General features: G+C 47.2%; 1 protein-coding gene across 2 annotated transcripts in view; it reads left to right on the top strand.

The window, feature by feature from the left end:
• The window catches only part of LOC122811291 (deoxyguanosine kinase, mitochondrial-like), a 908708-nt gene that overhangs the window by 329698 nt on the left and 552703 nt on the right, over window positions 1-26307 (top strand). For both annotated transcript variants that reach the window (XM_044083040.1, XM_044083038.1), the window contains exon 4: window positions 16295-16442. In XM_044083040.1, coding sequence (XP_043938975.1) covers window positions 16295-16442 — 148 coding nt within the window. The remainder of the gene's footprint in view (window positions 1-16294; window positions 16443-26307) is intronic.

Here is a 26307-nt window from a genome sequence, read left to right as displayed (position 1 = left end):
GAAGTAATAGATATACTGTTGTTCAAGCCTGGTAGACTTGTAGCGTTAAGCCTAACCTGCCACCTATATTCCTTGCTTTCAAGTCTTGAGCCTGTCATCGCCACCCCTCTCGTTCAGAAAAACAGGATCAATAACAAAGAAAATAAATTTCGTACAATTCGGACAAACAGTACTGTGAACAAACAAAGGATTGTGTACATTTTTTGTTTTTATAGTCTAAGATGTTCAGCTGTTCTATCTCTAAGCCTGTGTACTGTTTTGCCCACGTAAATCCCTTGACAGCTTGTGCAAGTTGCAATATACACTAACATAGACGTGTTGCAGCTGCATCTCCCTGGGCATGGTTAGGACCAGTCGTAACCTTGTACTAAAACATACGGTTTATCATTAATATATTTGCAATATTTACATACCCCACATTTGTACATAACTGAGTTGTGTCTCTTGGTTGTAGGTCCTTCAGGAATATTCTTAATGTTTTTACCCCTACTAAACATAAACCTAAGTACAGCCCCCACCTTTTCTTTAGTCTGTTCATCCAAGCAAATGTGCCAGGATCTATTGATCACTACCACAAGTAAAGGTGCCTGGTAGTTGTACCTTAGTACAAGTACTTCAGAGTTTTTAAATTGTGTTTTGTTTTGTGTGGTACACCCCCTTCCCCCCAATATGGGGAGGAAAACAGTACTCCTTTTGCTCATCACCTCATGTCGCAACTTCAGTAACAGTTTCAGGGGATAACCTCTTTCCAAAAACATACTAATTAACGTATATAGTTATTTTTGGTATGTATTATTGTCGCTAACCAAGCGAGACATTCTCACCATTTGACCCTTGATAATATTTTTTCGTTGGTGAAATGGGTAACAACTATTAAAATGTAGTAGGGAATTAGAATAGATATATTTTCTATGTATGTTACTTTGTAACCCTAACTCTGTTTTCGTAAGGTGAATATCCAAAAAGTCAATCTCATTGGGGTGCTAGTGGCTTGAAAATTTAAAGAAGGGGATGGCGCTATTCAAGTAGTCAACAAAAATCCAGGCCTCATCCTCGTTTCGCTTCCATAAAATCAAAATGTCATCCAAAAATCAATTGTATAGCTCAATTTTTTCTTTGAATGTGGAATGAAAAATAAATGATTCCTCTCAGTGAAGAAGCAAAATGTTCGCAAACCCGGGGGCACACCTTGCCCCCGTATTGACCCCCGAAATCTAGTGAAACAACTCACCCTCAAAACTAAGGTAGTTGTTTTTGAGTACTATTTCCATTAGATCTACCAGTGTATTAATTTTAGCTTAAGACTAGTAAAAACATCTGCTAATTCCAAATGGAAAGCGGGAACAAAGGTGGTACCTTCGCTAAGTAGTTTGTATACTTTATTAATACTTGAACCACTAAAGTTGTAAATAGTGAATCCATCTTTTTTCAAGATGTCACAGCTAAGTGCCTCATTGTGATCTATTGACACAAGATTTAACCCAACATTTTCAGTGTATTCATATTCAAAATCACTTAAGTTCAAAAAACAATCATTAGGGGACAAGTTTAATGTCCCTTGTTCTTCACCGCTTGGCACCTTTTGTTGTAGTAGACGTTGGGTTGCTGATACACTCTGTACTGTTGGTTCCTGTAACCCCCATCCCCCTTGTTCATTAGCCGTTTGGACCTCCTCACCTGAGGGTGTTGGTCTAAAAAATGGTTGTTACTGTTCTGTCTGTTAGTTGTTTCATTGCGATCAACATAAATTCCCCCCTCCGGGACAGTCACCTATGGATGCACTTGTTCACGATTGGCCTCCGGGACTACTCTATGCTTTTCCATCTTTTCCTCTAATTCCAAAGGTACTTCAGAAGCAAAGTCGCTGGGTTGCAAACTCATCCTCATTGCTCCTTACTGGCCTCTTCAGACATTGTTCCCGTTTCTTCGTCATCATCTTCAAGTGGAGCCTTGGATACTGGACCCAGTTCCAGACCTCCTGATGCACCAGTCGGGCGGGCTTCATCAGACCCTCCAGACTCTCAAGCTGACTGCTTGGTTTCTCCACTTCCAGTCTTACCCAGGCTCCCAAACATTTCCCCGGCTATACAACACATCCTAGTATCCTCTCACAAGCCTACTACCAGGAAGATTTACACTAGTAAATGGAAGAGGTTCTCTTATTGGGTGAAGAATAATGATATTGATCCTTTCACTGCTCCTGTTCACAAGATTCTTGATTTTCTGGCTGAAACCTTCGAAAGAGGGGCAGCTGCAGCTACTATTAGGGTCCAACTAGCTGCCATCTCCAATTTTCATGTAGGAGACTTGGGTTCTAACATCATGTCCCATAAGCTGTGCAGAGCATTCTTACGAGGTACAACTCTTTTACGGCCCTTGGTAAGAGAACCCCCCCCCCCCAGGACCTAAACTTGGTTTTAGCTTCTATGGTTCTTCCACCTTTTGAACCAGCAGCATCTTGCTCCCAGAAATTTCTGTCTTGAAAAACCCTTTTCTTGGTTGCTATCACCTCAGCTAGATGGGTTTCTGAATTACATGCTTTGTCTATTCACCCGCCGTATCTCATTTTTCACAAAGATAGTCTCTCTTAGAACCAGTCCTTCCTTCTTGCCAAAGGTATGTTCAGAGTATAATTTAAATCAGTCCATTGAGCTTCTTGTATTCTTCCCCAATTATGGCAACAAGACAGAGTATAGACTCCACCAATTGGATGTTCATAGACAATTATGTTTTTATGTACACAGAACCAAAGACCTTATAAAATCAGACCAATTTTTTGTATCCTTTGCTGACAGTAAACAAGGATGTTATGTGATCCTATCTCGCCTACATTCTGTACTGATGGGCTCGGAGCCGATCCCTCGGCTCCGACTCGGCACGCTATGCTATAGAGCGAAGCCTCTTATTGGCTGAGCTATTTTCTATCCCAGGATTCACCACCACTAATCCCCCAGATCTCGTTTGCCGCTTACAAGCTAGGACGTGGTCTCAAACTTGGCTGAGCTAAGTGCTGTTTTCTTCAAAGTTTCCTGTCAGGAATTTTGCTATTCTTACCCCAAAAGCTGTTTTAACAGCTATTGTTGTTGTACGAGTGTGTTTTCCTAACTTTTGTTGAGAAAAATTGTGTTTTGGTTTAAGGGAAAGGTTTCCCGTTTAAGTTAGAGGGGCCTTCCCCTATATCTAGTGTCTTTGTTTTTTTCAGGAGGTCAAGTACCTGTTTAAGTTAGAGGGTCTTGACCCTCCTTTTCAGTATTTCTGTCTTGATATTGTCTATTGTTTCGTTTTAAAAAAAAACAAAAAAAACAAAAACAAAGTTGGTTTAAAGTTTTAGTTGTGGTAAAATCTCATCAATGAACAGCTACTTTAATTCTTTTTAGTGCCTGTTAGTCAGTATGTCTAAAGAACATAGACCCTCTGGGTTTAAAAAGTGCGCAAGGTGTGGTTACAAAATGTCTATAACTGACGACCACTCGTGCGTATATTGTTTAGGCGCCAAGCACCTACAGGAGTCCTGTAGCGTGTGTCACGCCTTTTCTTCTAGAGTCCTCCAAGAGAGGAAGAATAAATTAATAGTAAAAGGGCTGATTAAACCCTCCTTCGAGAAGGCCTTATCTTCCTCTTCCTCTCCTACCAAGAAGAAAAAAGCGTCGGCTCTGGCCAGTCTGTCGGAACCGACTGCCAAGAAACCTAGGCAGGCTTCTCCATCGGCTCCACGGACTTCGGAGCCGAGGGCGGAACGGTCTGCCTCAATGCCTCCAGTCTCGACTCCTCTGGTTTCGGAGCCGAGGACTGGGGCATCGAGAGGCGGGTCACCTTCATCGGCACCGATTTTGGAGCCGATGAGGGTTGCCGGCTCAGACTCTTCCCCTTTGGCGCCGAAGCCCTCCTCGGCACCGAGGGAAATTGTTTTGAGGTCTCCCTCGGAACCGATAGTAGTCGAGTCCATTCGGAGCCGGTCCCCTAGTCCTATGGAGCCGATGGAGAAGTCAGTTCGGACCCGATCGGTGTCATCTAGATCCTCCAAGATGTCTGATTCGGACATTGACAGGGTGCTCCTAAGACTTTTCCAGTCTCCGGTGTTCCAAAAGTTAGTTTCGGCTCCAGCCCATTCGGCTTCGGAGCCGATGGTCCACCCTGTTGTTATGGTTCCTCCTCCAACAGCCCCGGCACCGTTGGAGCCGGTGCTGGTGGAGCCGATGGAGGTTTTCGGGTCGGGCCCGACCCTTACTCCAACCCCTGCTCTCGAGTCGGAGTTCGGTACGTGGACCTCCTCTGTCGGCCCCGGGGGGACGCTTCGGGACTGATGTTTTCGGTCCCAAGCCTTCCTCTCAGTGCGTCGGCTGCGGGGGTACCATCTACCGTTGTGGCCACGGAGGTGGGACCTTCCCAGGATTCTGGTGGTCCCGCCTTCAGGGCCATGAGGAGTGCGTTAGCCAAATCTTCTTTGGCTATCTACACGCTCTCTTCAGCACCTTCCCTGCATACGGAGACTGGGTCTTTGGCAGTTCCCCTGTCCTTAGACAGCAGAGCCCCGGGGCCTGAGGTCACCCCCTCTGGGGTTTCCCCCCCTCCTGGAGGTCCCTCTGAAGCCTCTTCGGAGGAACCCCCCAGGAAAAGATCGTGCAAGAGGAAGCACGTTGACTCCCCCGATGAGTCTCTCACATCAGACACTGATCTTGATGATGCAGAGGGGTCCCCAAAGTCGTCCTCAGATGATGTCTCCTTTGCAGACATCCTGGAAGCCCTTAAACAACGAGGCGGCTGGCAATCCAAACCCCCTTCTGCTGACGAGTCGGTGTTCCTTAAGGCCTTCGGGGCTCAGCCCTCCGCCTCCTGGGTGTCTCCGCCCTTCGACGAGCTCCTAGATTTGATCTGTCGAAGAGCGTGGGAACACCCAGACTCTGTGGAACCGGTGCCTGCTCGTCCGAATAAGTTCCTGTCAGCACCCCCAGAAAAAGAGTTTTTGATGAAAGGTGTGGCTGTAGATGCCTTGGTGGTGGCATCTGCTACCCAGCAAGATGTAGCAGAGGCTTCGACGTCCATCCATCCTCCTAATAAGGAGTCTGGGAGCATGGATTGGTACGGTAAGCGCACCCTAAGTTCAGCGGCCTTTACTTTAAGGTCCCTGAACTATCTAACACACTTCACCAGATTTCAGAGGGATCTGATTAAGGAACTTTCAGATACCCTCTTGGGTAACCTGCCTGAGCAGCTGGCCCAGACGGTTGGCTCTCAGCTGGCTACGCTGTCATCCATATCAATCTCGTCCATGAGGCTCATTTCTTATGCGGCCGAAGGGGCGAGTAGAGCGGCGGGTACAGGCATTGCTCTACGGTGGCAAGCCTGGCTCCGCCTGTGTCATTTTGCGGAGGCCTTTAAGTCTTCCTTTGCCGACGCCCCCTTTGATGGGTCCTCTTTGTTTGGACCCAAGGTAAAGGACACACTGACCCGCTGCGAGCAAGAAGGTAAGACTTTGACTGCCGTAGGGGCACGATGTTATGTGATCCTATCTCGCCTACATTCTGAACTGATGGGTTCGGAGCCGATCCCTCGGCTCCGACTCGGCACGCTTATGCTATAGAGCGAGGCCTCTAATTGGCTGAGCTATCTTTATCCCAGGATGCACCACCACTAATCCCCCAGATTTTGTTTGCCGCTATCAAGCTTGGACGTGGTCTCAACATTGGCTGGGCTAAGTACTAGTTATTAGGCCTTTTCCTGTCACAAATTTCTTTACTTTGAACCCAAAAGCTGTTTTAACAGCTATTGTTGCTATTTTGGTGTGTTTGGTGAATTTCTGTTGGTAAACTCGTGAATGTTTTAGTCAGGGAAGGTTTCCCGTTTTAGTTAGAGGGGCCTTCCCCTGTTACTTTGCTGTTTGTGAATCTTCTTGGGTCAAGTACCCGTTTAAGTTAGAGGGTCTTGACCCTCTTTATCTTGTTTTTTGTCCACTAACTGTTTAGTTTAAAAAAAAAAAAATATATATATATATATATATATATATATATATATATTGTTGTTGTATTTGTTAAAGTTTAGGTTGGTTAAATGTTATATCTGTTAAACTTGTGGTGTTTAACTAAAGTTTAGTGTTTTTTCACTTAGATAATTATGTCTAAAGAACACAAACCCTCCGGGTTTAAGAAATGCACGAGGTGTGGTTTTAAAATGTCCATAACGGATGACCACGCCTCGTGCGTCTATTGCTTAGATGCTAAGCATTTACAAGAGTCATGTAGCGTGTGCCACGCGTTCTCTTCGAGAATCCTCCAGGAGAGGAAAAACAAATTAATCCTCAAGGGATTAATCAAGCCTTCCTTCGAGGAGGCTTTATCTTCCTCTCCGTCTCCTTCTAAAAAGAGGAAAGCATCGGCTCCGACCAGTCAGTCAGAACCGACTGCAAAAAAATCCAAGCAGACTTCTCCATCGGCTCCACGGACTTCGGAGCCGAGGTCGGAATGGTCTGCCTCGATGCCTCCAGCCTCGAACCCTCTGGTTTCGGAGCCGAGGTCTGGAGCATCGAGAGGCGGGTCACCCTCATCGGCTTCACTGATATTGGAGCCGATCAGGGTTACCGGCTCAGACTCTTCCCCCTCGGAGCCGAAGTCCTTATCGGCACCGAGGGAAATTTCCTTGAAACCTTCCTCGGAGCCGATAGTTGTTGAGTCCTTTCGGAGCCGGTCCCGAGCCCGCGGAGCCGATGGAGAAATCGGTTCGGGCCCGATCGGTATCCTCTAGGTCATCCAAGATGTCTGATTCGGACATCGACAGGGTGCTCCTTCGACTCTTCCAGTCTCCGGTGTTCCAAAAGCTTGTTTCGGCTCCAGCCCATTTGGCTTCGGAGCCGATGGTCCACTCCCCTACTGTGGTTCCTCCTCCAACAGCTTCGGCACCGTTGGAGCCGGTGCTGGTGGAACCTGTGGAGGTGGGTCGGGCCCGACCCTTGCTCCAACTCCGGCTCTTGGGTCGGAGTTCAGTACATGGACTTCTTCCTTCGGCCCTGGGGGGGAGGCTTCGGGATTGATGCTCTCGGTCCCAAGTCTCCCTCTTGGTGCGTCGGCGGCGGGAGTACCGTTCACTGTCGTGGCCACCTATGAGGAGCGCTTTAGCCAAATCTTCCTTGGCTACCTCCACGGTTTCCCCAGCTACCTCCCTGCATACGGAGACTGGGTCGTTGGCAGTCCCCCTGTCTTTAGACAGCGGAGCCCCCGGGCCTCAGGTTACCCCCGCTGGGGTTTCTCCCCCTCCTGGAGGCCCTTCTGAAGCCTCTTCGGAAGAACCCCCCAGGAAAAGGTCGTGCAAGAGGAAGCACGTTGACTCCCCTGATGAGTCTTTGACATCCGACACCGATCTCGATGATGCAGAGGGGTCCCCTAAGTCGTCCTCGGATGATGTCTCCTTTGCAGACATCCTGGAAGCCCTAAAACAGTGAGGCGGCTGGCAGTCCAAACCTCCCTCTGCTGATGAGTCGGTGTTCCTGAAGGCCTTCGGGGTTCAGCCCTCCGCCTTCTGGGTGTCTCCGCCCTTCGACGAGCTCTTGGATTTGATCGGTCGAAGGGCGTGGGAACACCCAGACTTCGTGGAACCGGTGCCTGCTCGTCCGAACAAATTTCTCTCGGTGCCCCCTGATAGAGAGTTCCTTACTAAAGGTGTGGCTGTAGATGCTTTGGTGGTGGCATCTGCTACCCAGCAAGATGTAGCAGAGGCTTCTACGTCCGTCCATCCTCCTAATAAGGAGTCTAGGAGCATGGATCGGTACGGAAAGCGCACCCTTAGTTCAGCGGCCTTTACACTGAGGTCCTTGAACTACCTGACGCACTTTACCAGATTTCAGAGGGATCTGATTAAGGAGCTATCCGATACCCTCTTGGGTAACCTGCCTGAGGAGCTGGCCCAGACGGTTGGCTCTCAGCTGGCTACAATGTCGTCCATTTCGAACTCGTCCATGGGGCTCATTTCAGATGCGCAAGGCGAGTAGAGCGGCGGGTACAGGCATTGCTCTACGGAGACAAGCCTGGCTCCGCCTGTGTCATTTTGCAGAGGCCTTCAAGTCTTCATTTGCCGACGCCCCCTTTGATGGGTCCTCTCTGTTTGGACCCAAGGTAAAAGACACACTAACCCGCTGTGAACAGGAGGGCATGACTCTGACTGCCGTAGGGGCACGATTTTCCACTCCCTTTCGGCCTTATCCCAAGGCTAAAAGAGGAGGGAAAATGTGGTTCCGTAGATCTCAGAAGCCTTACCCCTCTCAGCAGGAAGGTTCCCCTTCCAGAGGCAGAGGAGGGGGAAATTCATCCGGAAGACGCCGTCCCAGAGGCGGCAGAGGCCCTCGCAACACTGGACACCGCGAGTCCTTTCGTGGCTCTTCAGCCTTTCATAGTCCCTGAGGGATTGCCCGGCTGTGCTGCTCCGGAGCCAGTCGGGGTCGTTCTCAAGCACCTGAAGGCCTGGGAAGGGATCACTCAGGACCGATGGGTGCTTCGGATTATCGCCGGAGGTTACTCCATCCCATTCTCTCACCCCATTCCTCAGTCCAAAAAAATCCCGGACCCGCCAGCCAGTCAACTGGATACCGCAGCCTCAGAAGTTTTAAAGCTGCTGCAAAAAGGAGTCATCCAACCGGTCCCCGTAGACCAGATCGGATTAGGGACTTACTCAAGATTCTTTTTGGTGCCAAAAAAGACCGGGGACTTGAGGCCCATTTTGGACCTAAGCATCCTAAACCGTTCAGTCAGAAAGTCCAAGTTCCGAATGGTCACTCTACAAACCATTCTCCCATTGCTGGAGAAGGGTGTTTGGATGTGCTCCATAGATCTCAAGGACGCTTATTATCATATCATGGTACATCAAGCGTCCAGGAGACATCTGCGCTTCAGCCTAGGAGACAGTCATTTTCAGTTCCGTGCGCTGCCCTTTGGTCTCACCACAGCCCCCAGGGTGTTCACCAAGTGCTTGGCAGTAGTGACTGCTCACCTGAGAAGTCTAGGATTCCAGGTGTTTCCGTACCTAGACGACTGGCTCCTAACTGCCACCTCCAAGCATCTACTTCTGCGGAGCCTACAAGCCACTATCGTACTGGGCAATTCCCTTGGAATCACCTTCAATTGGCCAAAGTCTGTGTTGCGGCCATCTCAACTAATAAGATTCATAGGGGTAGAGATAGACTCAAACCAAATGCGGGTCTATCTACCTTCGGACAGAATTCAAACCATACAAAATCAAGTTTGAGCCTTACTTCCCAGGTCCAAAGCCCCAGCCAGAATGGTCCTGCAGCTACTGGGATCTATGTCTGCCACGGTTCTTCTAGTCCCCTTGGCAAGGTTGCACATGAGAATCCTCCAGTGGCTTCTTTCAGCCCAGTGGTCCTTTCAGGAACTCCCTCTCAGTCACCCCATATGGATCACGGAATCTTGCAAACGGGACCTGCGCTGGTGGCTAGTGCCCTCCAATTTGGATCAGGGACGGCCCTTTGTTCTTCCTCCTCCGGCGGCCATTTTGACCACGGACGCCACCCAGATGGGGTGGGGGGGGCATTCCCTGGGCAGGTCAGTCCAAGGCAAATGGCACCCGGAAGAGACTCTTCTTCATATCAACATCCTAGAAATGAGGGCAGTACTCCTGTCCCTTCAAGCCCTTCACGATTATCTCCCTCAGGGCGTAATCGCTGTTCACTCAGACAACATGTCAGTTGTCTGGTACCTGAACAAACAGGGAGGGACCAGATCCTATCCTCTTTGCAGAGAAGCCATGAGAGTTTGGGAATGGGCAGTCTCGACCAAACGCTTCCTTGTGGCTACTCACATACCGGGCAAGTCCAATGTCATAGCCGACAGATTGAGCAGAACCATCCTCTCTCCTCACGAATGGTCTCTGAATTTGACAGTGGCAAGTCAGATTTTCAGCGAATGGGGAGTTCCATGTTGCGACCTCTTCGCAACTCCTCTGAATGCGAAGTGCAAAGAATTCCTCTCCCTAATCCCGGCTCCGGGGAAGAGCCCCATGGATGCATTAGTCCATCCTTGGCCCACCGGCTTGCTTTATGCCTTCCCTCCAGTTCCTCTCCTCCCCAGGGTGATTCAAAAGGCATCTCTCTTGGGGAGCAAAATGATCTTGATTGCTCCTTACTGGCCTCGTCAAGTGTGGTTCCCCTATCTTCGGAAACATGCTCTGGAAGGTCCATGGTTCCTGGACCAGGTCCCAGACCTACTGGTTCATCAGTCGGGACTATTCCACCAGTCCCTACACACCTTAAAATTGACGGCTTGGCTCCTCCTCTTCCGATGATAGTCAGGAGTCATGCATTGGATCCAGATGTTGTGCACATATTATCTTCGGCCCATAAGTCTGCTACAAAGAAACTGTATTCTAGCAAATGGAAAAGGTTTGCTATTTGGGCTCAACTCCGGGGCCTGGACCCCATTTCTATTCCCGTGGCAGAAGTACTAAAATTTCTGACCTCTCTTTTCAATCAAGGCTCTTCAGTTTCTACCATCAAAGTACAATTGGCAGCAATTTCTAATTTTCACGAATCCATAGACCCACCTTTAATGAGCAACAGATTGTGCAAGACCTTCTTGAAAGGTGCTGCTCTATTAAGACCTCCGATTTCTCATCCTGCACCCGCATGGGATCTCGATATAGTGTTACGCGCCTTGACTTCTTTTCCCTTTGAACCGGCAGCCATATGTGATCTAAAGTTTCTGTCATGGAAGACAGCCTTTCTGGTGGTGATTATTTCTGCCAGAAGAGTTTCAGAGCTTCAAGCTTTGTCAGTGAAACCCCCGTACTTGGTTTTTCATAAAGACAGAGTATCCCTCAGACCAAATCCTTCCTTTGTTCCTAAAGTTTGTTCTACTTTCTGCTTACAACAATCGTTAGAGCTTCCAGTTTTTTTCCCAAAATACTCTAACAAAGCGGAGTTCATATTCCACACACTAGATGTCCACAGACAGTTACGTTTTTATTTAGACAGGGCCAAACAAACAAGGAAAACAGATCAGTTGTTTGTATCCTTTGCAGATAACAGATTGGGCAACGCTGTCACAAAGGTTACTATTGCCAAATGGATCAGGGACTGTATTACTCAAGCATATATTTATTCTAACAAAGAGCTTACCACCTCTGTCAAGGCTCATTCTACAAGGGCTATGTCTACTTCGGTAGCATTTCGTTCCAAGCTTGCTATTAGTGAAATTTGTGCTGCGGCTACATGGTCTTCTCCGCACACCTTCATTTCCCACTACAAATTAGATGTGGCATCTAGAGGACGAGCTTCATTTGGTTCCACAGTGCTCAGGAGTGTTTTCCAATGAGCCACCCGGGATTTAGGTGCTAGGGACGCTGTCCCATCAGTTCAGAATGTAGGCGGGATAGGATCACATAACATCTTTTATTTATGTACTCACCATAACTTCAGATGTTTGGGATCCATCTCGCCTACATTCCCAATAACCCACCCTCCTTCCCCCTTCCTTGGAGATCAGAGGATATCAGAAGATCCGAATCCTGTTGTTTCATCTTGATACTTCTAACAATGTTATATAACCAAGTTGTGCATGTGTGCATGAATGCGGACAAACAAGATCTGGGGGATTAGTGGTGGTGCATCCTGGGATAAAGATAGCTCAGCCAATTAGAGGCCTCGCTCTATAGCATAAGCGTGCCGAGTCGGAGCCGAGGGATCGGCTCCGAACCCATCAGTTCAGAATGTAGGCGAGATGGATCCCAAACATCTGAAGTTATGGTGAGTACATAACTAAAAGATTTTCCACTCCCTTTCGGCCTTATCCCAAGGCTAAAAGAGGAGGGAAAATGTGGTTCCGTAGATCTCAGAAGTCTTATCCCTCGCAGCAGGACAATCCCCCTTCTAGAGGCAGAGGAGGGGGAAATTCTTCTGGAAGACGCCGTCCCAGAGGCGGCAGAGGCCCCCTGCAACACTGGAGACCGCGAGTCCTTTCGTGGCTCTTCAGCCTTTCACAGTCCCTGAGGGATTGCCCGACTGTGCAGCTCCGGAGCCAGTCGGGGGTCATTTTTCGAGGCACCTAGAAGCCTGGGAAGGTATCACTCAGGACCGATGGGTGCTTCGAATTATCGCCGGAGGTTACGCCATCCCTTTTTCTCACTCCCCACCTCAGTCCAAAAAAATCCCGGACCCGCCACCCAGTCAACGGGAAATTGCAGCCTTAGAAGTTTCAAAGCTGCTTCAAAAAGGAGTCATCCAACCGGTCCCCGCAGACCAGATCGGATTAGGGACTTACTCAAGATTCTTTTTGGTGCCAAAAAAGCCGGGGACTTGAGGCCCATTTTGGATCTCAGTATTCTAAATCGTTCAGTCAAAAAGTCCAAGTTCCGAATGGTCACCCTACAATCCATTCTCCCACTGCTGGAGAAAGGTGTTTGGATGTGCTCCATAGATCTCAAGGATGCTTATTACCATATCAAGGTACATCAAGCGTCCAGGAGACATCTGCGCTTCTGCCTAGGAGACAGTCATTTTCAGTTCCGCGCGCTGCCCTTCGGTCTCACCACAGCCCCCAGGGTGTTCACCAAATGTTTGGCAGTTGTGACTGCTCACCTGAGAAGTCTAGGATTCCAGGTGTTTCCGTATCTAGACGACTGGCTTCTGACTGCCACCTCCAAACATCTACTATTGCGGAGCCTACAAGCCACAATATCACTGGGCACTTCCCTTGGAATCACCTTCAATTGGCCAAAGTCTGTGTTGCTGCCATCTCAACGCATAAGATTCATCGGAGCAGAGATAGACTCAAACCAAATGCGGGTATATCTACCTACCTACAGAAAGGATACAAACCATACAGACTCAAGTTCGAGCCTTACTTCCCAGATCCAAGGCCCCAGTCAGAATGGTCCTGCAGCTATTGGGATCTATGTCCACCACGGTTCTTCTAGTTCCCCTAGCAAGGTTGCGCATGAGAATTCTCCAGTGGCTTCTTTCAACACAGTGGTCCTTTCAGGATCTCCCCCTCAGTCACCTCATATGGATCACGGAAACCTGCAAACGGGACCTTCGCTGGTGGCTGGTGCCCTCCAATCTGGATCAGGGACGACCCTTTGTTCCACCTCCTCCTGTGGCCACTTTGACTACGGATGCCTCCCAGATGGGGTGGGGGGGGCATTCCCTGGGTAGGTCAGTCCAAGGCAAATGGCATTCGGAAGAGACTCTGCTTCATATCAACATCTTAGAAATGAGGGCGGTGTTTCTGTCCCTACAAGCCCTTCACCATTACCTCCCTCAGGGCGTAATTGCCGTCCACTCCGACAACATGTCAGTAGTCTGGTACCTGAACAAGCAGGGAGGGACCAGATCATACCTCCTTTGCAGAGAGGCCATGAGAGTTTGGGAATGGGCAGTGTCGACCAAACGATTTCTAGTGGCGACTCATATTCCCGGCAAGTCCAATTTGATAGCCGACAGATTGAGCAGAGCTATCCTCTCTCCGCACGAGTGGTCTCTGAACATTATGGTTGCAAATCAGATTTTCAGCAAATGGGGAATTCCTTGCTGCGACCTCTTCGCAACCCCGCTGAATGCGAAGTGCAAAAAGTTCTTCTCCCTCACTCCGGAGGGCCCGGAGAGCCCTATGGACGCACTAGCCCATCCGTGGCCCACCGGCTTGCTATATGCTTTTCCCCCAGTTCCCCTCCTTCCCAGAGTGATCCAAAAGGCGTCTCACTTGGGGAGCAAAATGATCTTAGTTGCTCCTTACTGGCCTCATCAGGTATGGTTCCCCTATCTTCGGAAATATGCTCTGGAAGGTCCATGGTTCCTGGATCAGATCCCAGACCTATTAGTTAATCAGTCGGGACTACTCCACTGGTCCCTACACACCTTGAAATTGACAACTTGGCTCCTCCTCTTCCAACTATAGTCAGGAATCATACCTTAGACCCGGAAGTTGTACACATCTTATCTTCGGCCCACAAGTCTGCCACTAAGAAATTGTATTCTAGCAAATGGAAGAGATTTGCTATTTGGGCTCAACTCCGGGGTCTGGATCTCATCACTATTCCCGTATCAGAAGTCCTAAAATTTCTAACTTCCCTTTTCAATCAAGGCTCTTCAGTTTCTACCATCAAGGTTCAATTGGCAGCTATTTCCAATTTTCACGAGTCTATAAACCCACCTTTAATGAGCAACAGATTGTGTAAGACCTTCTTGAAAGGTGCTGTGCTTTTACGACCTCCAATTTCTCATCCTGCTCCTCCATGGGATCTCGATGTGGTGTTACGTGCCTTAACTTCCTCCCCCTTCGAACCGGCAGCAACATGTGATTTAAAATTTCTATCGTGGAAAACTGCCTTTCTGGTTGCGATTACTTCTGCCAGAAGGGTTTCAGAGCTTCAAGCTTTGTCTGTAAAACCTCCGTACTTGGCTTTTCACAAAGATAGAGTATCTCTCAGGCCAAATCCATCCTTTGTCCCTAAGGTTTGTTCCAGTTTTTGCCTACAACAATCATTAGAACTTCCAGTCTTCTTTCCAAAGTACTCAAACAAAGCGGAATACATATTCCACACATTAGATGTCCATAGGCAATTGCGTTTTTATTTAGATAGGACCAAACAAACAAGGAAAACAGATCAGTTGTTTGTATCCTTTTCGGATAATAAATAGGGCAAAGCCGTCACAAAGGTCACTATTGCCAAATGGATCAGGGACTGTATTACTCAAGCTTATTCCTCTTCTAATAAAGAGCTTACGACCTCTGTCAAAGCTCACTCTACAAGAGCTATGGCTACTTCAATAGCATTCCATTCTAAGCTTGCCATTAGTGACATTTGTGCTGCGGCTACGTGGTCTTCCTCGCACACTTTTATTTCTCACTACAAATTGGATGTGGCATCTAGGGGACGAGCTTCATTTGGTTCCACAGTGCTCAGGAGTGTTTTCCAGTGAGCCACCCAGGATTTAGGTGCTAGGGACGCTGTCCCATCAGTACAGAATGTAGGCGAGATAGGATGACATAACATCTTTTAGTTATGTACTTACCATAACTTTAGATGTTTGGGATCCATCTCGCCTACATTCCCAATAACCCACCCTCCTTCCCCCTTCCTTGGAGATCAGAGGATATCAGAAGGTCCGAATTCTGTTGTTTCATCTTGAAACATCTGACAATGTTATATAAATAGTTGATGTATGTGTACATGAATGCGGACAAATAAGATCTGGGGGATTAGTGGTGGTGCATCCTGGGATAGAAAATAGCTCAGCCAATAAGAGGCTTCGCTCTATAGCATAGCGTGCCGAGTCGGAGCCGAGGGATCGGCTCCGAGCCCATCAGTACAGAATGTAGGCGAGATGGATCCCAAACATCTAAAGTTATGGTAAGTACATAACTAAAAGTTCTCCAGTTTCAAAAGTGACCTTATCAAAATGGCTGTCAGACACAATCAGTTGTTCTTATGATTTGGGTAAAAAGACGCTTCCATGGAGGGCCAGAAGACATTCAACCAGGGCCTTAGCCACCTCTGTTGCCTTCCAAGCTAAATTGCCTTTAGATTCAATCTGTGCAGCAGCAACATGGGCAAATCATCATACCTTTATCACTCATTACAAAGTGGATGTGGCCTCCCGGAATAGGGCATCCTTTGGTTCCACAGTCCTGAAGAGTTTGTTCCAGTGAGCCACCCAAGAACCAGGTGCTGGGGACGTGGTTCCATCCAGCAAGAATGAGGGCGAGATGGGGCAACATAACATAAAGAAGTTATGTACCTACCATAACGTTCCATGTTTGTTGTCCTTCATCTCGCCTTCCTTCTTGCGTCCCCCCCTCCTTCCCTCTTCCTGGAGGATCGAGAGGATTTCCTTTATTGGTTACACTGGCTGAATTTCCTGCTGACATACCAGATTAGTTAACCATGCATTGTTTTTCCTCTTTCCTTCCTAACCTTAAATGTATAAGAGCTTAATAAAATTTGTGTTTTTATTATGTATGTCTAGTGTGGGCTATTACAAACGAGATCTAGGTTGCTACTGCTAGGCATATTGGGATAGGGGTTAGCCTCGAGCTATAGTAAATCGGCCGAGTCGGAGCTGAAGATCAGCCCCGAACCCAACCAGCAAGGAAGGCGAGATGAAGGACAACAAACATGGAACGTTATGGTAGGTACATAACTACTTTTTTTCTTTTGCTACTACTTTAATGTGGGAATTTGTTGTTAGATTTCTTCATTTGATTCCATTTTGTATTTTGGTCTGATGTTGTAACCGATTTCTTGCATTTTCCTCATCCAGAAATAAAAACAAATCTGTTTCTGCTTTATTCCCTAGATATGTATTTGCCAAAGCTGTGTCTGAAATGCACTTCATTAATGAAGTTGAGTGGGCCATTTACCAAGACTGGCATAATTTCCTCATGCAGGAGCTTGGTACAAGACTCTGCTTAGATGGGATTATATATCTTAGAGCTTCTCCAGAGGTAACATAAAAGCATTATGTGCTCCAGCAGATTTATCATTTCCTCTTGTATATAAGCATTTATGAATCTTATCTTATTGAAAGGTTTTACCATTACTGTGAAAGTAATGTCCTGTTTTTTTGTCTGTTTTATAAACTTTTATGAGGCAGAAGCTATGACTTTACTACTACTACTACAGACACAAACTGAAAAAAAAATTGTTTTAATCATGCCACGAGATTGTACACAACCAAATGTGCCTGCAGGACAAAACTGCTTATTATTGATTTTAATTTTTTTTTCTAACCCTCCCCATCCATGTGAAGCAGAGTCTATCCGTAACCCTGTTTATGGGTAACCTTGACCAATGGATGGGAAATGGGAAATTCACTCCGGGTCTGGCCTCCATGTTTCTTATAGACAGAGACACACTGTAATGCCCAAACTGACATTCGCCCCACATAACCTCTAGAAACTTCCTAACTAACAAACCCCTCCTAATAAATGCCCAAGATACATAGGGGCACATTTGGGTTGGATTGTATGGCTAGGCTTATAGCTGTTAGTCTTTAGACTAGTATGTACCTATGAGCCTTGACATTTTCTTTGAAAGATACTTTCTGCACGTAATACTCTGAGTGGGCATAGTTGATCCTATTAATCCTATTAATTTGTCCTGGTCTCTGCTGACAGACTGCAGTTCCATTCACTTACAGTTGAAGTGATGATAAATCTGTAAAATTTGAACATCCTCTGTAAAAGAGTCAGGGACTGGATTGTAGTGACTTTTAATTTTTCTGTTTTCTTACATATGTATTCTTCCAGAAATGTAAAGAAATTTTTGAAATAATACAGACAGAAAAGGATTTTTAAAAAGTGGGAGTTCCAGGTCTTGTCTTGTTCCTGCCTTCCTTTCTTGAGTCACCCAGAGGATTGTATTCCTTGGCTTGCAAAGATCGACTGATTGGTGAAGTTGCTGGTGATAATCAGGTTTCTTTACCTTCAGACTGCTGATGGCTTAGTGGACATTCCATGTACAGATCACTGTTGCAGTAATCTTAACTACTGGAGCTTAGTTGCAGACATCCCCATTCATCTAACATCAGTTCTAGATCTCGGAACGGTCTCTTCTAAGTGTGGCAGATGTCCTCCCCTGCAACTTCAAGATGCCTCTAGTATAACTTCAGCTTCCACCTACTCTGTCTTGAACTTTCTTGCCACAGGTTGATGTATAAACCTTGAGGTTTCAATATTGAGAAAACTGACCATGTTAAGTTGTCTATCTCGCCTTCATTCTTGCTGGATGGGTTCGGAGCCGACCTCGGCTCCGACTCGGCCACTCTAAAGCTCGAGAGTTGGTTCCACCGGCTCGAGGCTCCCCTTATATCCCACAATGCTAGGCGAGAATTACCTCAGATCTCGTTTGCCGCTACAGCGATCGAGGTGTTGGTTTTCTACCGGCTTCTTGGTGAGTAACTTTGGATTAAAGTTAGTATACTTAAACCCCTTTAATTTTAATTTTAACACTTGTTTCCTTTAGTTTAGTGGAATCTCCCCCACCTTCTCTCTAAAATCCCATTTTTTCTCCACAAGAACTTATAAGTTCTTCCCTCTGGCCTTCAGGCCTTCTTCCTCCATCCCCTAGTGGTGTGTGTGTGTTTTTCTCATAATTTAAAACTTTGGTAGTTTGTTTTATTTTTTGAGTTTAAAATAGGATAGGGTGTAATCAGTGTGTTTGACTGGGTGTGTGTGATTACACTTTGCTAAAATGTCTAAAGACTCAAAGGTCTCAGGCTTCAAGAAGTGTGACTCGTGCTGTCAGAAAATGTCTCTGACAGACGGTCACACTTCTTGTGTCTACTGCCTGGGGCCTTTGCACCTGCAGGACTCCTGTGCTGTATGCCACGGCTTCAGCCCCAGGGTCCTGCAGGAAAGAAAAAACAAACTGATTCTGAGAGGTTTACTCAAGCCTGAGGGTTCCCTTACTGTCTCTTCGGGAAAGCCCTCCAAGGCTTCTAGGTCTTCGGCTCCAGCTTCTGAGCCGAGACCTAAGGCTACGAAACCTCCGTCTACATCGGCTCCGGCTGGAGCCGATGAGTCTCAGTCTACAGTTTCTGTGGTTTCCTCGGCTCCGGCTGGAGCCGAGGTATTAGAAATTCCCGTGTCGGCTCCGACCAGACCTTCGGAACCGACATCTAGGAAGAGGTCTAGGTCACCATCCCTTGGCTCCGTTCATTCGGCTCCAGCATCTCCTCTGCTGTCTGAACTGAGCCATAGATCTCACTCCTCTAGGTCATCGAGGCTGTCGGACCATGACCTTCAGAGGGTAGTGAGTCGACTTCTTAAGTCCGAGGCACTGGCCCAAATGCTTCAGAGCCCGACTCATCAGTCGATGCCTGCCCCTGTCCCTCAATATGTTCCTCCTCCAACTCCGTTGAGCTCGGAGCCGGGGCGTTTCGGGACCGAGACTGTGGTAGCGTCGGAGCCGATACAATTGTCTTCGGCTCCATCGTTGGCTCCGATTTCTTCCTTAGAAGAATCTCGGCGCCGGACTTCCATAGTCGGCTCCGAGGGGGTGAGTGGCATCGGACCATTGTCCGACCCCGCTCTCCCTCTCGGGGCTTCGGCGCTGGTGAGTTCGGCTCCGACATCGGCCTCGGAGCCATCACTGTCGGTGCCGAGGGAGGTTTTTAGCTTTTCGAGCGGGACCTCTGGCTCTGCCTGACAGGGGTGCTCGAGGTCATGCGGAGTGTGTTAGAACCTGGTTCTACCCCACAGTCGGCTCCGTCCCCCCTCTCGGGTGCCTCAGGTCAAGTCGACTCACTCCCTCATCCCGGACCGCAGAGAGCCAGCTCCTCAGGAATCCCCTGTGGGATCTCATCCTCTTCGAGGCCTCTCCTGATTTGGCAGAAGAGCCCTCGGAAGAGAAAGTGTAAGAGGAAACACATAGACTCACCTGAGTCCGTCACCTCTGACACAGATTTAGAGGATTCGAGGGTTCCCCGTTCCCCTTCTGAAGATGTCTCATTTGCAGACATTCTAGAAATCCTTAAGCAGAGGGGAAATTGGCCAGCCCTCAACCCTTTGGAGGATGAATCTGTGTACCTTGAGGCGTTTGGCTCTCGTCCTTCCACCTCCTGGGTGTCTCCCCCCTTTGACCCCCTCATGCAGGTGGTAGCAAAAAAGGCATGGACGGCTCCTGATTCAGTGGACCCCACTCCCAGGAGATCCTCAAAATTCATTACAGCACCAGCAGATAAACAGTTTCTGACAAAAGGAGTTTCTGTGGATGCTATGGTGGTTGCTGCTGCCACTAAGAAGGAACTAGCTGATCCTTCAGTGCCTGTCCATCCACCTAACAAGGAATCTAGGTCCATGGACAGGTACGGGAAGCGGATGTTCTCGCCAGCGACATTTGCAATGCGCTCGCTGAACTACCTATGCCATTTTACTCGTCTTCAAAGGGACTTGATCAAAGAAGCGAGTGACATGTTGAAGGATCCTACGGCTGCGGGTTTTCAAGACAAGATGAACACTCAGCTCGCTACCCTGAACTCCATAGCCAACTCCTCCATGCCTCCTCTTATGCGGCTGATGGAGCGAGCAGGGCCGCAGGGACAGGTGTGGCCTTACGTAGGCATGCCTGGATGCGGCTATGCAACTTTGCGGACCCCTTTAAAACATCATTCACTAATTCCCCATTCGATGGATCATCTCTTTTTGGTCCTCAAGTGAAAGAAACCTTGACTAGGTGCGAGACAGATGGCAAGACTCTTTCTGCCGTCGGAGTCCGTTTTTCTACTCCTTCTAGGCCTTACCCCAAAGGTCAGAAAAGTGGGAAAATGTGGTTCCGCAAACAATCTCAAGGGTCTTCGCCTGACGCACAGAGTCGGTTCCCCGCCAGAGGCAGAGGCGGGAACAACAATGGTAGATGTCGCCCTAGAGGCAGGGGGGGTCCGCAGAACCAGGGCAATCGAGAAGCCTTCTCTGATAAGCCCTTTCAGCATCCCTGAGGTGTTGCCCGACTGCCCACCTTCCGTGGCAGTCGGGGGAAGATTGTCACTGTACCCAGAAGCCTGGCTATCCCTGACTCAAGACAAATGGGTACAGTCCATCATTTCCGAAGGCTATTCCATTCCCTTTGTTCGCATTCCAAACCAATCAAAAAAATCCTTTCCAGATGTTCCACCCACTCAAAGGGATCTTGCAGCTTTGGAAATTTCAAAGCTGCTTGCAAAAAGAGCAATTCAGCCAGTTCCAGCAGACCAGCAAGGATCCGGAATCTACTCAAGGTTCTTTTAGTTCCAAAGAAAACAGGGACTGGAGACCAATTTTGGATCTCAGTATCTTGAACAAGTCAGTCAAGAAAACAAGATTTCGGATGGTCACGCTGCAGTCCATCCTTCCCCTATTGGGAAAAGGAAACTGGATGTGCTCTATAGACCTTCAGGATGCGTGCTATCACATAAAATGAACAGACGCTCCAGAAGATTCCTCCGCTTCAGGCTGGGAACCAGTCATTTTCAATTCAGGGCCCTGCCCTTTGGTCTCACCACTGCCCCCGGTGTTTACCAAATGCATGGCAGTGGTAGCTTCTCACCTGAGACGTCAAGGATTCCAGGTGTTTCCATATTTGGACGACTGGCTCCTCACAGCTCCCACCAAGCATCTTCTTCTATTGGCCAGGGACTACACCTTTCGCATTTGTCAAAATTTAGGCATTTCAATAAATTGCGAAAAGTCTGTTTTGTCGCCTTGTCGTTATTACCTTCATAGGCACAATTCTAGACACAGTCAACATGTCTGAGGCTAACAGATCAGAGAATAACAGACATACAAAAACTGGTCTCGCTCATCTTCAGCAGCAACAGAGTCAAAGCCAGGTTAGTTCTGAAAGTATTGGGGATTATGGCGGCTGCCATTCCTTTGCTTCCGTTAGCCAGATTCCACATGAGAATCCTTCAATGGATGCTCTTCACACAATGGTCATACCAGCAACTTCCGATGTCCCACACCATTATGATCACGCAAATATGCAGGAATCATCTTCTATGGTGGATGTCTTCCCCTCAGCTCTTATTGGGAAGACCCTTTGTTCCTCCCCCTCCGGTTGCTACATTGACAACGGACGCCTCCCTGATTGGGTGGGGGGGGGGCATTATCAGGGCAGAACTGTCCAGGGCACATGGCAACCAGAAGAATGCCACTTGCACATAAATGTTATAGAGATGAGAGCAGTGCTTTTAGCGTTGCAAGCCCTTCAAGACTCTCTTCCCTTGGGAACGATAGCAATCCAGACGGACAATATGTCCGTAGTGTGGTATATCAACAAACAAGGCGGAACCACATCCTATCCCCTGTGTCGAGAAGCACTCAGACTGTGGCAATGGGCGATTTCTTCTCAGCGGTTTCTGATAGCAACGCACATCCCCGGGAAGTCCAATCAAATCGCGGAAAAGTTGAGCAGAGCTATCCTCATGCCTCACGAGTGGTCTCTGAAAGACTCTGTTGTGAGAGAAATTTTTCTCAAGTGGGGTCAGCCTTGCTGCGACCTTTTTGCTACTCCCCAAAACAGCAAGTGCAGAGATTATTTCACCCTATTCCCTTTACCAGGCCAGCCCAGCAGAGACGCTCTAGTCCAAGTTTGGCCCGGGGACTTCTGTATGCATTTCCTCCCTTCCCACTAATCTCTCAAGTGATACAGAAAGCTATCGCTCAGAAGGCCTCGTTGATCCTCATTGCTCCTTACTGGCCTCGACAGGTTTGGTTCCCCTATCTGCATCATTTTCTGTTGGAGCGACCTTGGCATCTGGACCTAGTTCCAGATCTTTTGATCCATCAGTCGGGTCAGTTTCATCGCTCCCTTCCCTCTCTGAACCTCACTGCTTGGTTCCTCCAATTCCAACCTTAGCCAGGCTTCCTCAAATATCTCACTCTGTCCGAGATATTTTGATAGCTTCCCATAAATCTTCCACTAGAAAGATTTATTTGAGTAAGTGGAAACGTTTCGCCTATTGGGCTCAAGGAAGGGACATAGATCCTTTCACTGCTTCCATCCAAATGGTCCTTGATTTTCTAGCTGAACTCTTCCATGCAGGTTCATCTCCTTCTACTCTTAAAGTTCAACTGGCAGCTATTTCTAATTTTCATGTGGGTATTTCAGAGTCTGCCATAATGTCCCACAAGCTTTGCAAAGCCATTTTGAAAGGAGTTTTTCTACTCAGACCTCCTATAAGAAATCCTCCTCCTCCTTGGGACCTAAATTTAATTCTTAGTTCTTTGATTCTTCCCCCTTTCGAACCTGCAGCCTCCTGTTCTTTAAAATTGCTCTCATGGAAGACTCTTTTTCTGGTAGCTATTACTTCAGCTAGAAGAGTTTCAGAACTTCATGCACTCAGCTGTCGACCTCCTTATCTGTTGTTCCATAAGGACAGGGTATCTTTACGAACCAACCCGTCTTTTTTGCCTAAGATAGCCTCGGCGTCTAACCTAAATCAAAGCATTGACCTCCCTGTGTTTTTTCCAGAATATTCCAATAGGTCTGAACAAAAATTACACTGGCTAGATGTTCATCGTCAGTTAAGGTACTATTTGGATAGAACCAAACAATTCAGAAAATCTGACCAGCTGTTTGTCTCCTATGCAGAAGGCAGAAAGGGACTTTCAGTTTCAAAGGTATCATTATCTAGATGGCTAACATCTCTGATTTCCCTTGTTTATGAAATTAGACACCAAAAGCTGCCTAACAAACCTAAAGCCCATTCCACCAGAGCTTTGGCTACTTCTATAGCCTTCCAAGACAGACTGCCTATTGGCACCATTTGTGCAGCGGCTACTTGGGCTACTCCTCACACTTTCATTTCTCATTATAAGTTGGATTTAGCTTCTAGGCATAGAGCTAACTTTGGTTCCACTGTTCTCAAGAGTCTGTTCCGTTAGGCCACCCGGGACAAGGTGCTAGGGACGCGGTCCCATCCAGCAAGAATGAAGGCGAGATAGACAACTTAACATATAGAAGTTATGTTCTTACCATAACGCTCCATGTTAGTTGTCTTCTTCTCGCCTTCTTTCTTGCGTCCCACCCTCCTTCCCCCTGGCCTGGACAGACCTAGAGGAGTTTGATTGTGACCTCTCTTTCTACCACCTCTTTACTATAGGTATATGCTCTGCTGTGCATATTTTCCTAGATCAGGCTTTAGGTCACCTTTCCTCTTCCCCTTGTTTATAGAGGTGGATTCTTTTTCCAGTTTTTCTGGTTATATTATTAGCTGGGCCTAGCTCACAAACGAGATCTGAGGTAATTCTCGCCTAGCATTGTGGGATATAAGGGGAGCCTCGAGCCGGTGGAACCAACTCTCGAGCTTTAGAGTGGCCGAGTCGGGCAGGTCGGCTCCGAACCCATCCAGCAAGAAAGAAGGCGAGAAGAAGACAACTAACATGGAACGTTATGGTAAGAACATAACTTCTATATCTTTCAGCTATGCTTCAAGATTGGATACAAAAGGTGGGTACTCACCATAATGAGAGATCCATGTTGTCCTATTTTCATCTGGTTCAACATCCTCCCTCGTTCTCCCTTCCTCCTTCCAAATTGTCACCTATGGTGCCTTGAAGAACAAGTGGTACTGTAGGAGAGTCTTGGTGACACAAATCTTAACAGGTTGGTTTCCTTGTTTGTTTGCATGGGATCACCCTTCACTTATGTTGAATTGAACATGATCTTTAGTGGGGTCTCAATACTGAAAGTATATAACCTTATGTTCGGCAAACTTAATCCAAGGGAATTTGATGATTGAAGAGTAATTATGGGTAGGGGAGGAGTCAGAGCCCCTGGATTGGAAGGTTTAAAAGTGGTGAGACTGGATGACAGTTCCAACAGTTGAACCAGGAGAAAATAGAGCAACCCAGATCTGTTGTTATGGTGAGAAGCTAGAAGGAGCAGAATGCATAAGATTTATGAAGATCAATATCAGTAAATGGACTGGTGAGTAACAGCAGGGACATATTAATATGGAAGACATATCATGTATATCAAGAAGGCAGTTGAGGCCAGTAGTTGTGAAGATGGCAAATACACCAACAAAAAGAGAATGTTAACAAGAATGTAGCAGAGGGAAAAAGTGCTTAAAGTGGCAGATACTAGAGTATTCATAGAAAAATGATTGTTTGGCATTTGTTAAACAAAAATAGAATAAATGTATTCCAGTCAGGAAGGAGTATTCTCAAGTTAGAGTAAAGAATTAAACTGTTATATCCTGCAGTATTCAGGATGTTTTATTTCTGGGCGCTGAAAGACTTAAAAAGTGTCAGACTAAACGACAGAAAGGATCAGACAATTTAGTCAGAATCGTAATAGCAAATCAACAGGGACCCAGCTTCAAAGCCATCTGTAAAAGCTGTTGATTATAATTACTGTGCAAGCTAAAGTCTGATTGATGTATCCAGTTGCAACTGCTGCTTAGGAAAATTAGAATTGGCTCTGAAGCAATAGGATTGCATGCAGAGATCCTGGAACAGAGTTTAGTAAATATCTTAAAAGTTGTTGCTTTAGATAATAAGCACTGGCTTTTTTGTGTTAAATGTCCAAATGTTGTGAAAAATGTATTCTCAGGGCTTCTCTAAGATTATCAGTTTATTTTCATTTGTCAGTGCTTCTAACTAAGAGAGAAGTGGGCACCATATGTAGGGCATGTCTAGTGTAATGTAGTGTTTCTAAAAGGGCATGCTGAAGTTGAGTGACTTTAATAAGTAGATGAGCATGTGGAAGAGAAGCAGTCCATGTAGGGCTGTCTAGAATACCCATCTGATGATTGAATGGAACACAGTGGAGTAGTGTTTTACGCTGTAGTGAATGACATAAGCTGTTTGAGTGGCTGCAGTACTGCAATATTTAAAACAGGAAAAGAAGTAAAAGTCCAGTAATAGAAAAGATGGCCAAAAAGGGGAATTAAATGGCTGGGTGGGAAAATATTCAGTTAAATGGAGATGTTCATCGTGCATACAGCTGCAGTCATAACAGAAGGGTTCTCCTGCCGTCAGGCGGGTCCTCGGTTGGCCGAATTCCAAAGTCTAGGACCGGCATCGGTTGTCGTTGCTTATTCCCTGACGTCAGTGCGCCAGGGGTATAAAATAACCAGCCGACGCAATTTTCTTCAGTTTTTCTTGCCACGCGGTGCCCGAAGCAGAAGCAGTTCGCAAGTGCCGGTCGGCCAGCTCCTGAAATTACGAAAATTTTGCAACCGAAGTCTTCTTGAAAGCTAAGTACCCCATTGGGGAAACTTTTCTTGCCTCAGACCGATGTCAGACAAAGTTAATTGTATTTCATGTGGGAAGCAAATACCGCATAAGGATTTCCATTCCCTCTGTATTCCTTGTTTAGGCCCAGACCACGACGTCTCGGTCTGTCACTTTTGTGCTACATTCAACAAACGCACCATTAAGCGTCAGGCGGAGTTTGCCCAGCATTATTTTGGCAAAAAATTTAACTATATTATGTCGTCGGATACGCAAAGACAAGGACCGACACACGAGGTCCGCGGCCTCTACCGACACCATGCCAAAGTCGACTATATGTGGTCCGCTTCTCAGCGAGGCGCCTACGCAGCCCCTGACTACCGACGACACTACATTGGCGGTGTCTCCTGTGCCTGAGGTCGCAGGCTCCTCGGCCAACACCCCGACGATAGATACCGAAGCCACTCTTGGCGGTGAATCTCAAAATGTGGACAGGTCTACCTCCTCTCAAGGTGTCTTCAGACCTTCCTCTTCTTTTTCCATCAAGGCTTACACTAAGTCTAAAGCAGCCATGCATTCTAAAAGACAAGCTACACAGGGCCCATCTCCAGGCCCCATGCCTAAAAAACAGATGCTTAAAATGGCTGAGGAT

The sequence above is a fragment of the Protopterus annectens genome, chromosome 9.part0 (assembly GCF_019279795.1).
Source record: "Protopterus annectens isolate FY-2018-M chromosome 9.part0, PAN1.0, whole genome shotgun sequence".
NCBI lineage: Eukaryota > Metazoa > Chordata > Ceratodontiformes > Protopteridae > Protopterus > Protopterus annectens.
This window is presented reverse-complemented; position numbering and strand designations above follow the sequence as displayed.